Below are 13,204 nucleotides of genomic sequence, written 5' to 3'. Positions count from 1 at the left end.
AGCCTGCCACGCTCCTCTGTCCATGGGATTTCCCAGGCGAGGATACTGGAGTGGGTTGCCACTTCCTTCCCCAGGGGATCTTTAGGAGGATGATAATGGGAAAAGCATTGAGAAACATTGCTCCAGTCTGAGACTGAGGCAGTCCTAGTTCACCCAAACTCAAGGAGGGGAAGTAAGCCCCAACCTTTGATAGGAGGAGCGTCAAGGAACTTTGAAGTCACACTTTAAAGCTGCCACACACACGTCTTGATCCAGCACCTTCGCATCACATATAAGAACAAGGAGATGTGAAGGGTGAGGGCCCTGGGTGCCCAGTCACAGAGCCAGGTAGCAGAGTTGAATCTGCCCCGGACCAGCATGTGTCTGGCTCACCCACCCTCCCCATAGATCCATCTGTGCTCTTGAGAAGGTCAGTTCCCAAGCCTGCTGAGGGCACCATATGGCCCCAGGCATAAATACCAGGCAGATACACAGGGTTCTGAAATTCTCTGCTTTGCTCAGAAGTCACAGACTGTATCCATAACTTGCATGGATTTACAGACATGTTTCATTTTGATCATGGTATTTTATTAATGGAATCTCTTGCCCGTATGTAAACATGAGGGATTTCATCTCCAGCTTCTCTCTCTTTATTTGCCATGCCATGCAGCCTTTGGGATCTTAATTCCCTGACCAGGGATCGAACCCACACCCCTTGCTTTGGAAGCATGGAGTCTCAACCACTGGACCCCAGGGAAGTCCCCCAGGGAAGTCCCCCAGCTTCTCTTTTAAAAGTAGCAATGGCTGAAAGCAGTGGACCCACAATGTCACATCCTCTACATGGCATCAGAGTGTTTTAAACCTTCCCTGGGCTCCCCAGGCCTCCAGGACACCACTAAAACTTAAAGATTGGAAAGGAAGCATAAAAGTGTTCCTTTTCTCAGATGACATAATTGTCTATGTAGAAAATCCCATGGAATCTACCAAAAAAACAAACAAACTGCTCAACCAATAAATGAGTTCAACCAGATCGCAGGATACAAGATCAATACACACACAAAAGGGTCATATTTCTAGATAATAGCAACAACTTGGTAGAAAATAAAACACTATTCAGAACTGCTTCCCCCCAAAGAAGAAACACCTGGTAAAAATCTAATGGAAACTGCCTAGCATCTGTGTGCTAAAAGTTGCAAAATCCTGATGACAGGGGTCAAAGAATATTTAAATTAATTGAGAGATACACCTCATTTGTGGATGGAAGACTCAACATGGTAAGAACGTCTGTTTTCCCAATATTGATCTATGCAATTGCTTGTTTATTGTCTTTCGTGCGTGCATGCTCAGTCAGTTCAGTGATGTTCAACTCTTTGCAACCGTATGGATTTTAGCCCACCAGGCTCCCCTGTCCACGGGATTCTCCAGGCAAAAATACTGCAGTGGGTTGCCATGCCCTTCCTCAGGGGATCTTCTCTGACCCGGGGATCTAATCTGCATCTCTTACTGTCTCCTGCATTGGCAAGGAGGTTCTTTACCCCTAAGCACTTCCTGGGAAGCCCCCAGTCCCTCCTAACTGCAGGTGCTTCAAGGACTCTGTCCTTGGTCCTGAATTCTTCCCTTGATGATTCCCCCTGTCCCTGGGCTCCAGTTTACCACCCCACACATCTTCACTCCAGCATGAGTACTCTGCTAACCCACATCTCTAGCTTCTGACTATTCCTCTATGCCTGGTAATCCCAGTCTCATAGAGAAAACCAAGCTCTTTATCCCCCTAGCCTGCTCCCAACTTCGCTATTTCTCTCAATGATGACCTATCCTTCTGGTCTTTCAGGCTTGACATCTCTGTACTCCCGGACTCTTCCTATCAGACTATCCTATTCATCAGCTGGGTAAACCTTCCTAAAACACATCCATGACTCCATGTTGATCTGCTCAAATTCATCCAAGTGTCTCAGTCAAAGCCTGAGTAGACGTTGGAGTCCAAACCCCTTCAGCACACCCCCACCTTAAAACTAAGGTCTTAAAACTGGGTCTTCCTAGGTTTTTCAGTTAAAACTGCACTGCCACAACTTCATCCCACCAGAATCTTAAACACACCTCCACCATGGGAAACTGTACGTGAACCTCACACTCTGCTGATTGGTCTTCTCTGCCTGACTATTACAATGAGTATTTTCTGCCTCCCTGTTTTCACTTCCGCTGTTGCTCTGAATATGTTCCTTCCCCCGGCTCCCCAACCCCACCTTACCACCCCACTCGACTGGAAGTATATACTTCCTTTAAGGTCAATCTCAAATATCACCTCCTCCCACTGACCCAGCCAGTGTGACATAATATTTCCCCCTCTGACATCATGGAGCATCTCGCCTGCGACTGTCCCATGGTGCTTGCCAGCCGTGCCTGTACTCTACTGACTTGTGAGTTTATCTTCCTTATGAGGTGCATTGCAAGCTCTTCTCTTGCCTATTATTATGCTTCCTATACCACCCTGTGTATATTTTACAGTCATGATTAGTATGTGCCTCTTTAGAATGAGGTTTTCCTTCAGCCGAGTCTGGGGCCAGCCCCAGCTCTCCCTGGGATGCCATGAATGTACACACCCTTATGGGAGGCACATCAGAGCTCAGGTTCAGAGAACAGCAGCCCTGCCTGAGAACTCAGTGCTCAGAGGAGCTCTCAGAGGAAAAGGGTCACTCTGGATGCAGAAAGGTGAGCGGAAATGTTGACAGGCTGGGTGACTCTTGCATGAATACTTCAGGGAGGGAGTAATGGATACGCATCCAAGAAGCAACTGAGCACTCCCCTGGGCTAAGGGTGCCTGTGGTTATGGTGGCATCGTACGATCCCAGCATGGTGAAGCATCTCCTTTCCTCTGTGTCCTCTACCCTGTGTTTGAAGCTATGTCTGCCTCTTCTGCAAAAATGGTTAATTGTTGATGGATGATCTCAACCAGACTTCTCCTAAACTGGATAAACCTGGACTCTTCATCGACTCTGTGCATGGGAGACTCTCCAAGTTAGGGAATTCCCGGAGTGACATTAGAGGTATCCACTGCCTCCTTCTACCATTACTGCTCCAAACAGCCCCAGAAGTTTAACTCGAAGCTGTTCAGTCGTGGCTGAGCCAGACAGAGATGCACTCAGCCAAGTCACACATCGGTCACAAGGACACAAGAAGGTTTGAAGCCCAAGAGGCGTTGGAAAAGAGGAAATAACCCTTAGCTCACAGGACAGCTGCATAAGCAAACTCTGTCAGGACTAAACTCCCTTGGAATTGTCCCAGAGGAGCAGATGGAGCCCTGTGAGCCCAGGACTGAAGCTGGGAGGGGTGTGTCCTCAGGGAGTCTCTTGTCTGCAGGGAGGATGTGGTCGTTTCCCTGGCAGTGCTGAACCAAGAAGCTTTTGTGCCAAGGGGAAGAGTAAAATGTCAGGCCTCTGAGCACACAACTTCCAGAGAATTCTTGCCCTTGCGAGGTGGGTGCGAAGCCCAGGAATCAGGATATCTGGGGAGGAGAAAAGAGAACCCCCAAGCAGGGGCAGGGGTGGCTGAGCCCTTTCTCACCCAAGGACTCAGAAAGAGTGTCTTCTAAGATCCGGGACCCTCCCTGGACCAGTGCCCCCAGAAGACCTGAGTCCTTCCAGAATCTAGCAACTGCTGTCCCCCTGCCCTGGAGCCCAGAATCTGAAGGTCTCTCTTGTCCAGTCTGAAGAGCTGTATTCCTGGACAGGGCATTCCTGGGAACGGCACACTGCACGGTGGACTTCCAGGGTCAAGCTGTCTCTCCCTTCCTCCAGGGTGCCTCTGAGGTCTGTTCACCCAGAGGACAGCCCCGACCATGCCCAGGAACAGGGGCAGCTTCAGGAAGACCAGGAGCAGGAAGTGGATATTGCTGAGCCGGGACCTGTGGGAGACACGGTGACTGGAAATGAGCTGCCTCCTCTGGAGGAGGTCCCAGGTCCCTTCCCACCCCACTTCTCCCTGCGCCCCGACACTATAGCCTAGATAAAGTGAAGTCACTCAGTTGTCTCCAGCTGTTTGCAACCCCATGGACTGTAGCCCACCAGGCTTCTCCATCCATGGGATTTTCCAGGCAAGAGTATTGGAGCGGGTTGCCATTTCCTTCTCCAGGGGATCTTCCTGACCCAGGGATCGAACCTGGGTCTCGGATTGTAGGCAGACGCTTTACCATCTGAGCCACCAGGGAAGTTCCTAGATAACTCAGGAACAAACCCAGAAGACCCAAGTCAGGGCAGCCCCTTTCTGGGACTCCTGTCATCATTCCTGCCTCAGGAACTGCTCTTGGGACTCTCCTTAAGGGGAGGGGAGGGAACGGAAGGAGGAGAGGGACTGGGCAGTGCCCACTTTCAGAAGTGTGCGTCCAAACTCATCTTCTCCATCCCTTTCCTGCACACATAGTTTTCCCCGTTATCAGCTGACTTCTTGAAACCAGTCCTCACCCACACTTTAAAGCCCTCGCCCCCTCATTCCCTTCAGGGTCTGACAGTAGCATCACAGCCCTTCTGGGTATCTTTGGAAGAAGGAGACAGACCTAAATGTCAGCCTGGAACTAGCACACCTCCCACAGACCCCCACAGGCAGCTCCTGGAAGCAGAATCTCTGGTAGAGCAAAGAACTTTAGATGAGAGCCTGGGTTAGGGACCGTGGAATCAGCCCTCTGCATCCACAGCCCGGTGAGAAGGGAGACAGGGAGGGTGGGGATGGGAGGAGGGGCTTCAAGTCCACCTGAAACTACCCTCCATCTGTGTCCCTGCAGCTGCCCCTCAGGGGAGAGGGTTCACAGAACGGGTGCTGTTTTCCACTCTGCATGCAGCTTTGGAGAATATAAACATCAGAACCAGAGCTGGAGGGAAACCCAGCAAAGGGTGAGGTACAAAGGTCACGGTGTGCTGCCAGGCCCCGCCCCAGGCCTGAGCCGAGGGCCCCTGAGGCTGCTGACCCTCCTCCCCAACGGTCTCCCAGGCCCTTACCCCAGGCAGTGGGCCAACATCTCCTTGGTGCTGAGGTTCTGTCCATCACTCACTGTCTGGAGGGTGTCCGGTACAGCCAGACAGGCGGTGCTCCCTGGGGTGGTGCTTGGTGCTGGAGATCAAAGCATGGCTCAGGCATCACTCTTTCCCCAGTCCCACACTAAGCACCCATATGGCTCTGACGTCACACAGAATCATCCAGTGACCACCACTTTCTACCAAAGCGAGTCAGTGTGTTCAGGGGTCTCTGCCTCTCTGTAAGGGCAAGGATGGTGCCCTGTGTGGGGTACCTATGCCCCCCAGCCCATGCCAAAGCTGAAGGGTCAGCTGCCTTTCTCCCTGAGCACACCCTAGGCTCCTCCCAGCACTGCTGAGACAGAGGACAAGACGCAGGACACTGTTCATCCTTGTCCCCCATCTTTGTCCACAAGCCCACTCTTTTCCCATAAGCTCTGCTGCTGGACCAAAGGGAGCTCTTACCTGGGAAAACAGACACCTCAACCTGGGCCGAGGGGTCCCAGGACAGCACGTCCAGGATCCAGATGGTCTGAATTCGACACCAGTAGGATCCAGCGTCATTCATGTTGAGGTTCTCCATGGTCACTGTGAAGGTCAGGTTATCCGCGTGGTCTCTGATGGACACACGGCCATTCCTCTTTTCTTTCTCTTCTCCTTCAGTCTCCACAATCTTGCGACACACTCTGCCATACTTTCCTCGGCACCAATATTTGTTATGCCCCTTGTATGCCTTCTCATACTGACACCGGACCCGCAGAGAGCTCCCCGTGGTGCCCGCCACAAAGCCAGGGCCCATCAGTGACAAACAGCCTGGAAAACACAAGTCAGATCCCAGGACTCCGTCCCAAGAGGCCCCACCAGCAGCTGTTTTCTTGAAGCCCAAGGGGAAAGTTACCAGGGAGACGTGGACCATTCCAGGCTCAGGAACGGGGACCTGGAGAGACACCTTGATTTAAGACCTAAGCCAGAGGGTCTGGAGACGGCGGTCAGCAGAGCCAGCTCAGACCCGTGCCCGGCGAGCCCAGACACGCTGCCTGGCTGCACGGGCACCCTGTCCCTGGGAACAAGGGGAGTCGGGCCACGGTTGGAGGTGGGAGTAGAGAGGGCTGGCAGTCCTGCCCTGTTCTTTTTTGTTGTTTGCTTGTTTTGTTTTAATTTAAACTTTTAATTTCCTATTGGGATATAGCCGATTAACAACATCATGATGGGTGAACAGGAACAATTTGTTTGAGGTGAACAGGAAAGGGACTCAACTGTAAATACACGTGTATCCATTCTCCCCCAAACTCCCCTCCCATCCAGGCTGCCCCATAACATTGAGCAGAGTCCCCTGTGCTACACAGTAGGTCCTTGTTGGTTCTCCATTTTAAATACAGCAGTGTGTACATGTCCATCCCAAACTCCTCAAGTACCCTCTCCTCCCATCCGTCCCCCCGGCAACCATAAGTTTGTTCTCGAAGCCTGTGAGTCTCTTTCTATTTTGTGAGTCCCTTTGCATCATTTCTTTTTAGATTCCACATGTAAGGGATGTCATGCAAGGTTTCTCCTTCTCTGACTGACTTCACTCAGTGTGACACTCTCTAGGTCCATCCATGCTTTTTAATATCCTGCCCTGTCCTTAACCCTCCAACCTTTGCCAGGCATGAGGTTTGGGCGTGTAACTAAAACACTTCCCTTTGAAGTAAGATTTCTGCATCCTGGGTGTTTTGTAATTCAAACTATTTCTTTAAGAGTATAACTTCTTGGGATTTCCCTGGTGGTCCACTGGTTAAGAATCCGCCTTGTAATGCAGGGGACGTGGGTTTGATCCTCGGTCAGGGAGCTAATATCCCAGTGCTTCAGCCTTAGCATAGACGAACCCTCACACTGCAACTAGGGAGTCCATGACGCACAACAAAAGACCACCTGGCAGCCAAAGGCCTCATGTGCCACAGCCACAGCCTGACAAAGCCAACACATTGTTTAAAGACTATGACTTCTTGTCTACTCTGCTCTCCACATGTTCTCAAGGGAGAAAAAATAAATCTCTGGCTCTCATCACAGACCCTCAGATTTAGAAGGTGGATTAAAATAGCTCAGCCCAATTTTCTACCTAACCCACAAATATATCAAAAGTGTCCATGAAATATGTTGACAAGTGATACCAAGTTACTGGTGTTTGAATGAGGAAGCCAGAATGGATTGGGAAGGAGCTGGTAGGTCTAAGTTATAGGTAGCATCCCAATTCTTGGGTTGGCCAGTGAGCTCACAGAGGTTTGCTAAATTATGTATGATTAACATAAAAGAAGGACTTCCCTGATGGCTCAGAGGGTAAAGCGTCTGCCTGCAATGCAGGAGACCCGGGTTTGATCCCTGGGCTGGGAAGATCCCCTGGAGAAGGAAATGGCAACCCACTCCAGTACTATTGCCTGGAAAATCCCATGGACGGAGGAGCCTGGTAGGCTACAGTCCATGGGGTCACAAAGAGTCGGACACGACTGAGCGACTTCACTTTAACATAAAAGAGGGCCTTGTATGGACGAATGATGAGAAGGCATCCAGGCAAGACCAACCCATTCTGGACACCAGAAGTTAAGAAAAAGAAAAGAAGATTCTACTGATTCCAAGAGAGTACTCTCCTCTGTCCTGCTAGAAAGTGCCTGGATGCAAGATTAGCAGGTCTTACATGGGACCGTATAAATTCATGTGTGCCTTTTTTAAAGAAAGTGTTTGCTGGTTGCTTACAGGAGCTCAAGTTGGAGAGCAATGAGTTCATAATGGAAACACTAGGTGGTCAGCAGAGCAATCTGCAGGACGCACCTTGAGCAGTTTTGTGAATATCACAGGCTTTGCTTTGTTCTAGATACCCCGTGGGCGTTGGAAAGAGCCCTGGGGAGGAGGCTCATCTGGATTTAATTTTCAGTTCTTTCACTTACTGGATATGTCACTAATCCCTTCAAGGTTTTATCTGTGAAGTGGGAATGATACTAACTGCCCTGCATCATGAAGTTACTCAGAGGGGAAGGCAGGAAGGTTCCTTAAAAAACTAAAAATAGAGCTACCATGTGACACAGCCATCCCACTGCTGGGCATATGTCCAGAGGAAGCCATAATTCAAAAAGATACACACACCCCCAGCGTTCACTACAGAAGTATTTACAACAGCCAAGACCTGGAAGCAACCTAAACGTCCATCAACAGGGGAATGGATGAAGATGTAGTACATACACAATGGAGTGTTACTCATCCATAAAAAAGGATGAAATAATGCCATTTGCAGCAACATGGACGGATCTAGAGTTTGTCATACTGAGTGAAGCCAGTCAGACAAAGACAAGCATCATATGGTATTGCTCATCTGTGGGATCTAAAACATGGTATAGAGAGTCACAGAGGTAGGAAGCAGTGTGATGGTTATCAGGGGGAAAGTGGGGGAAAGGATAAATTGGGAGGTGGGGATTGAAATATACAGACTACTGTATGTAAAATAGGTAACTAACAAGAACCTACTGTATAGCACGGGGAACTCTACTCTGTACTCTGTAATGGCCCACATGGAAAAGGACCTTAAAAAGGGTGGATACACGTGAATGTGTTGCAGGCAGATTCTTTACTGCCGACCAGCAGGGAAGCAGCCTGCAAAGCAAGAGACGCAGGCTTGATCCCTAGGTTGGGAAGGCTCCTTGGAGAAGGGAATGGCTACCCGCTCCAATATTCTCACTTAGAGAATTCCACAAAGAAGCCTGGTGGGCTACAGTCCATGGGGTCGCAAAGAGTCACACACAACTGAGCGACTTTGACTTATACCCGCATGACTGATCCACTTCGCTATACACCTGAATGCTGTACACAGCATTGTAAATCAACTGCAATCCAATACAAGTTTTTGAAAAGATGCTCAGAGGGCTAAATTGTACCATAAGTTTGAAAGTGTTGCAGGGTTGTAAAGAGCTTAATAAATATAAGTTCTTTTCTTGCTCATTTTATACCGGAATTCACTTCCTCCGTCTCCATTCTTTTTCTCTTTGCTCTGGAATCGCCCTTGCCATCTTTCTTTATATCCCTGACAACCCTCTTGGGTGCCCTCCATAAATTTAAAGTAATCACATTTTCTCCATACCATGTTTGTAACCCCAGACGGGTGCACAGGGTGGAGGAGGGAGCTGGGATGAAAAAGAAGAACTGAAATTTAAATCTTTACAAGTGACTTCAAAGTTCCGATCTTAGCCCATGGGAAACATCAGCTGCAAATGTTCTTAAGATGGAAAAATGAGGCTGTGGGTCTGGAAAGTTCAGCCAGTTCCTCAGAAAGGGTGGGAAGAAGTTTCCATCTTCAGTTTAGCTGCACCCAGGCTGGGGCACTTAAACATTTTATTAGATTTAAGCAAGAAGATTTAAACAAGCACTGATAATGCTGGTAAACCAACTCCCTAGGGGAGAAGCCTGATTTGTAGCGTTTGCCAATTTCCAAGGTGTGAATACTCTAGCCCATGACTGGTTTCTTTTTCCTTTTTTACTTTTTTTTTAAAAAACTTTTTATTTTGGAGTATAGTTGATAAACAATGTTGCATTAGTTTCAGGCTGTACAACAAAGTGACTTAGTTATAATGTGTAATGTATTCTATACATATAGTAGATAGATATAGATCCTTTAAATAGATCCTTAAAATCTCTCCCTTTTCTACCCACTTTTCCAGAAGAATCTGTCTACATTGGGCAGGCTCTACATTTTGTGAGGGAACCTAACAAAAAAATTACTCTAAAAGCATGAAGAAAACCCTCTAATTTTTATCTTAAACTTACAAATATCATATATTAACGCACATATGTGGAATCTAGAAAAAAATGGTATAGACGATCTTATTTGCAAAGCAGAGCCGCAGATGTAGGGAACAAACATGCAGACAGCAAGGGTGGAAAGGGGGGCGGATGGGACGGATTGGGAGAGTGAGACAGTCATACACACATTACTATGTATGAAGTAGATGCGAGAACCTACTGTAATGGCTCAAGGAACTCTATTCAGTGCTCCGTGGTCATACACACGTTACTATGTATAAAGTAGATGTGAGACCCTCCTGTATAGCTCAAGGAACTCTATTCAGTGCTCCACGGCAACCTAAATGGGAAGGAAACCCAAAAAAGGGGGGTATATGTGTACGTATGGCTGACTCATAGACTGTACTGCAAAAGCTGATGCATCACTGTGAATCAGCTCTGCCCCAGTAAAAATTAATGTTAAAACTGTGCTCTCATGCACTTTGAATGTCTCCTTAAAGATTTTCTCTTCTGAAATTTCAACCTTTGAGGAACAATTTGATCATGCTCTCCCAGGAGAGAGTTAACGTAGAAGCTGAGGTTGCCCTTCTAGACTCTTCGTTCATCCCTCCTGATAAATCTTTCGTACCCCCTTCAATGGAGCCCTGACCAAACAGAGCGGCTGCTCCTTCCTGAGCTTTCTCTGGTCTCTAGCATCTCCACGCTTTGGCATCAGCTACTCCGATTTTCCACTCAGCTCACTCATTCATCCTTCCAGACTAACTCCCAGTGATGCGTTAGGGAGACCTGTATCCTTCCAGGAGCAGAACTGGGGGTCCTGTGTGCACACTCATCACCATATGAGTGAACCTCTTCTATAGCAAGTCCTACACATGTCTGACTCTTTGAGACCCCACTGACTGTAGCCCTCCTGGCTCCTCAGTACAGGGAATACTCCAGGCAAGAATACTGGAGCAGGGGACTCCCCTGGTGGGCCAGTGGCTAAGAATCTGCCTGCTAAGACAGGGGACGTGGATTCAGTCCCTGGGCAGGCAAGGTCCTACATGGTGCAGGGCAAGTACTGAGGCTGCACACCTCGAGCCTGGGCTCTGGAACGAGAAGCCACTGCAACGAGAAGCCACACCACAGCAGAGTAGCCCCTGCTCGCCGCAACTAAAGAAAGTGACAAAGACCCAGTGCAGCCATAAATAAGTTCTTTTTAAAAAAAATTAAAAAGAATACTGGAGTAGGTTGCCATTCCCTTCTCCGGGGGAATCTTCCTAACCCAGGGATCGAATTCACACCTCCTGCATTACAGGCAGATTCTTTACTGTCTGAGCTAGCAGGGAAGCCCTAGTTTCACGCAGTAGCATAGTAACTTGACACCTTCATCCAACCACGAGTTCCTGAGTGCAGAAATTGCTCTGAACTACCGCATTCAGAACAGTCCTGGCACACAGTTGGTGCTCAATAAGTGCATGGAGGCACACAGATGGTGCTCAACAAGTGTGTGTAGGACCATAAGATGAATGTTTAAATGTATAAAAGGATATACAGACAGATGAATTGATGTGTCCCTCCCATTTCTGCTGATGCTCTGCCTCTGGCTTGAACCCAGGACAGACCTTCTATACCCTTCCACGATCCTGCCCTCTGCAATACCAAGTTCCCAAAGGCCCCAGCCCCACTCACCTGGGAGGCAGAGAAGGAGAAGAGCTGAGGGCAGCCACATGGTCCTATCTCCCTGGCAGGTGGCCCCAGAGGATCCAGGTCCCAGCTGAAGTCTAGGTGTCGACAACAGAGCCCGGGTCACCCACCTTCCACTTGTTCAACATTCCTGTGTGTTACTTGCTCATTTACTTCCCTTATAATCTCTTAGCTACTTCCTAATTTGAAGCCTTACTTAGAAAAAGGGGAAGGGTGGCAAGAGACACTTCAGAGAACAGACAAATCAACGAGAGAAATCTACCCATTTTTTTGTCCATTTAGTGACAATATAAGGTTTGGCTCACACCTTGAGCCTTCATGATCTCAATCCCGAGATGTAAAGCAACAGAGGAGCCCCCTTGCCCCTTGCCTTTCTCTGTCTTCCCTCCTCTCTGGCTGCCTACTTTTGCTATTGCTGTTGCTTTGTTTTGTTTTGTTTCTGGACACACCACATCACACGTGGGATCTTAGTTCCCCGACCAGGGATCGATCCGGAGCCCCCTGCACCGGGAGTGCAGAGCCTTAGCCACTGGGCCATCAGGGAAGTCCCTTCTCCTGTGTCATTTCTTCAACACTGATAACAGCTGGAGGGAGGCTATGGTTCTCATGTTATTTGATCCACCAAGAGGATCAAACAAATTTCCAGTCCCTTCAGTCTTGCTTTTCTGTTGTTTTCGTCTGCTTTCTTTTTTTAATTCCTCAATATGATCCTGGAGTTGTTTATAAAGTAAAGGAAATCCAAGTAAGCAAAATCAAGTGCTGATGGCTTAAAATATATATAAAATATGACTAATGTGGTCACATTTCACTAAAATCCAATAAGAAAGCGCACCCACTATGGTAGATGAGTCAATACAGAGACTTCCTCCTAGACCCAAATAGGAATTCTGTATAAAACACAACTCTGAAAGTTGTAATATATAACTGAGGTCAAAATCATCCAAAGAACATCCCCAAGTGCCAGAAATGGAAAGGGAATTGAAAGCCAAGACCAGGAGTGGGACATGATACCGAACAGCTAATGGAAACCATTAGAAATGGATAGTTCTCTTTTAGGAGGTGAGAGGGGCATTTAAACAGCCACTCGGGACCGGGAGGTCCAGTAGCTAAGACTCCACTTTCCCAGTGCAGGGGGTCTGGGTTCGACCACATGCCACAGCTAAGACAGACGCAGCCAGATAAATCGATAAATATCCAAGTAAATGAAGAAACAGCCACTCAGGGCCAGGAGCCGATGTCTCAGGTCTATATTAGGCAGGAGCTGGAGCTCCCTGCCAAAAGCTGGCATCCGTAAAGAGACCCTACAGCCTCAAATCAGAGTGAAGGGAAGCCTCATGGAATCATGACACCATCCTGACCCCTTACAGCCACGTATTAAAGAGTCTCCCATAGAAACGGGGACCTAAGTTGCACCACATACAAATATGAGCTTCAAAGTCACAGTTTCTCATGACATGGCAAGTAAAGTAATATAGATAAACTCCCCAGCGATCTGGTGGTTAGGACCCCATGGTTTTACTGCTGAGGGCCCAGGTTCAATTCCTGGGAACTGTCAGGGAACTAAGACCCCACAAGCCACACAGTGCAACACCACCACCCCAAATAAGAAACAAATATAAAAGCACCCTGGCAATCAATGAGGCTTGTAAGGTTGTAAGAGATGAACACAAACCCACAGCCACACCCCCAGCCCTCCCCTTTTTTTGCACAGCCCATGAGCTAAGGACAGTTTGACATTTACAAAGAGCTAGGGGGAAGATCAAAAGCAAAAATAT

The 13,204-nt window shown here is 48.3% G+C and overlaps 1 protein-coding gene across 1 annotated transcript; it reads right to left on the bottom strand.

The window, feature by feature from the left end:
- Positions 1 to 545: 545 nt before the first annotated feature.
- On the bottom strand, positions 546 to 11,811 carry CD300E (CD300e molecule). The gene is made up of 4 exons (XM_069543991.1): positions 11,415 to 11,811; positions 5,448 to 5,795; positions 4,968 to 5,079; positions 546 to 3,880 (listed from the first exon to the last, which is right to left on the bottom strand). The coding sequence occupies exons 1-4, from the start codon at positions 11,452 to 11,454 to the stop codon at positions 3,565 to 3,567; spliced, it is 816 nt and encodes a 271-aa protein (XP_069400092.1). The 5' UTR covers positions 11,455 to 11,811; the 3' UTR covers positions 546 to 3,564.
- Between the last annotated feature and the right edge of the window lie 1,393 nt (positions 11,812 to 13,204).

This window comes from Ovis canadensis, chromosome 11 (assembly GCF_042477335.2).
Source record: "Ovis canadensis isolate MfBH-ARS-UI-01 breed Bighorn chromosome 11, ARS-UI_OviCan_v2, whole genome shotgun sequence".
Taxonomy (NCBI): Eukaryota; Metazoa; Chordata; class Mammalia; order Artiodactyla; family Bovidae; genus Ovis; species Ovis canadensis.
Note: the sequence above shows the minus strand (reverse complement) of the source record. Positions and strands in the feature narration are given on the sequence as shown.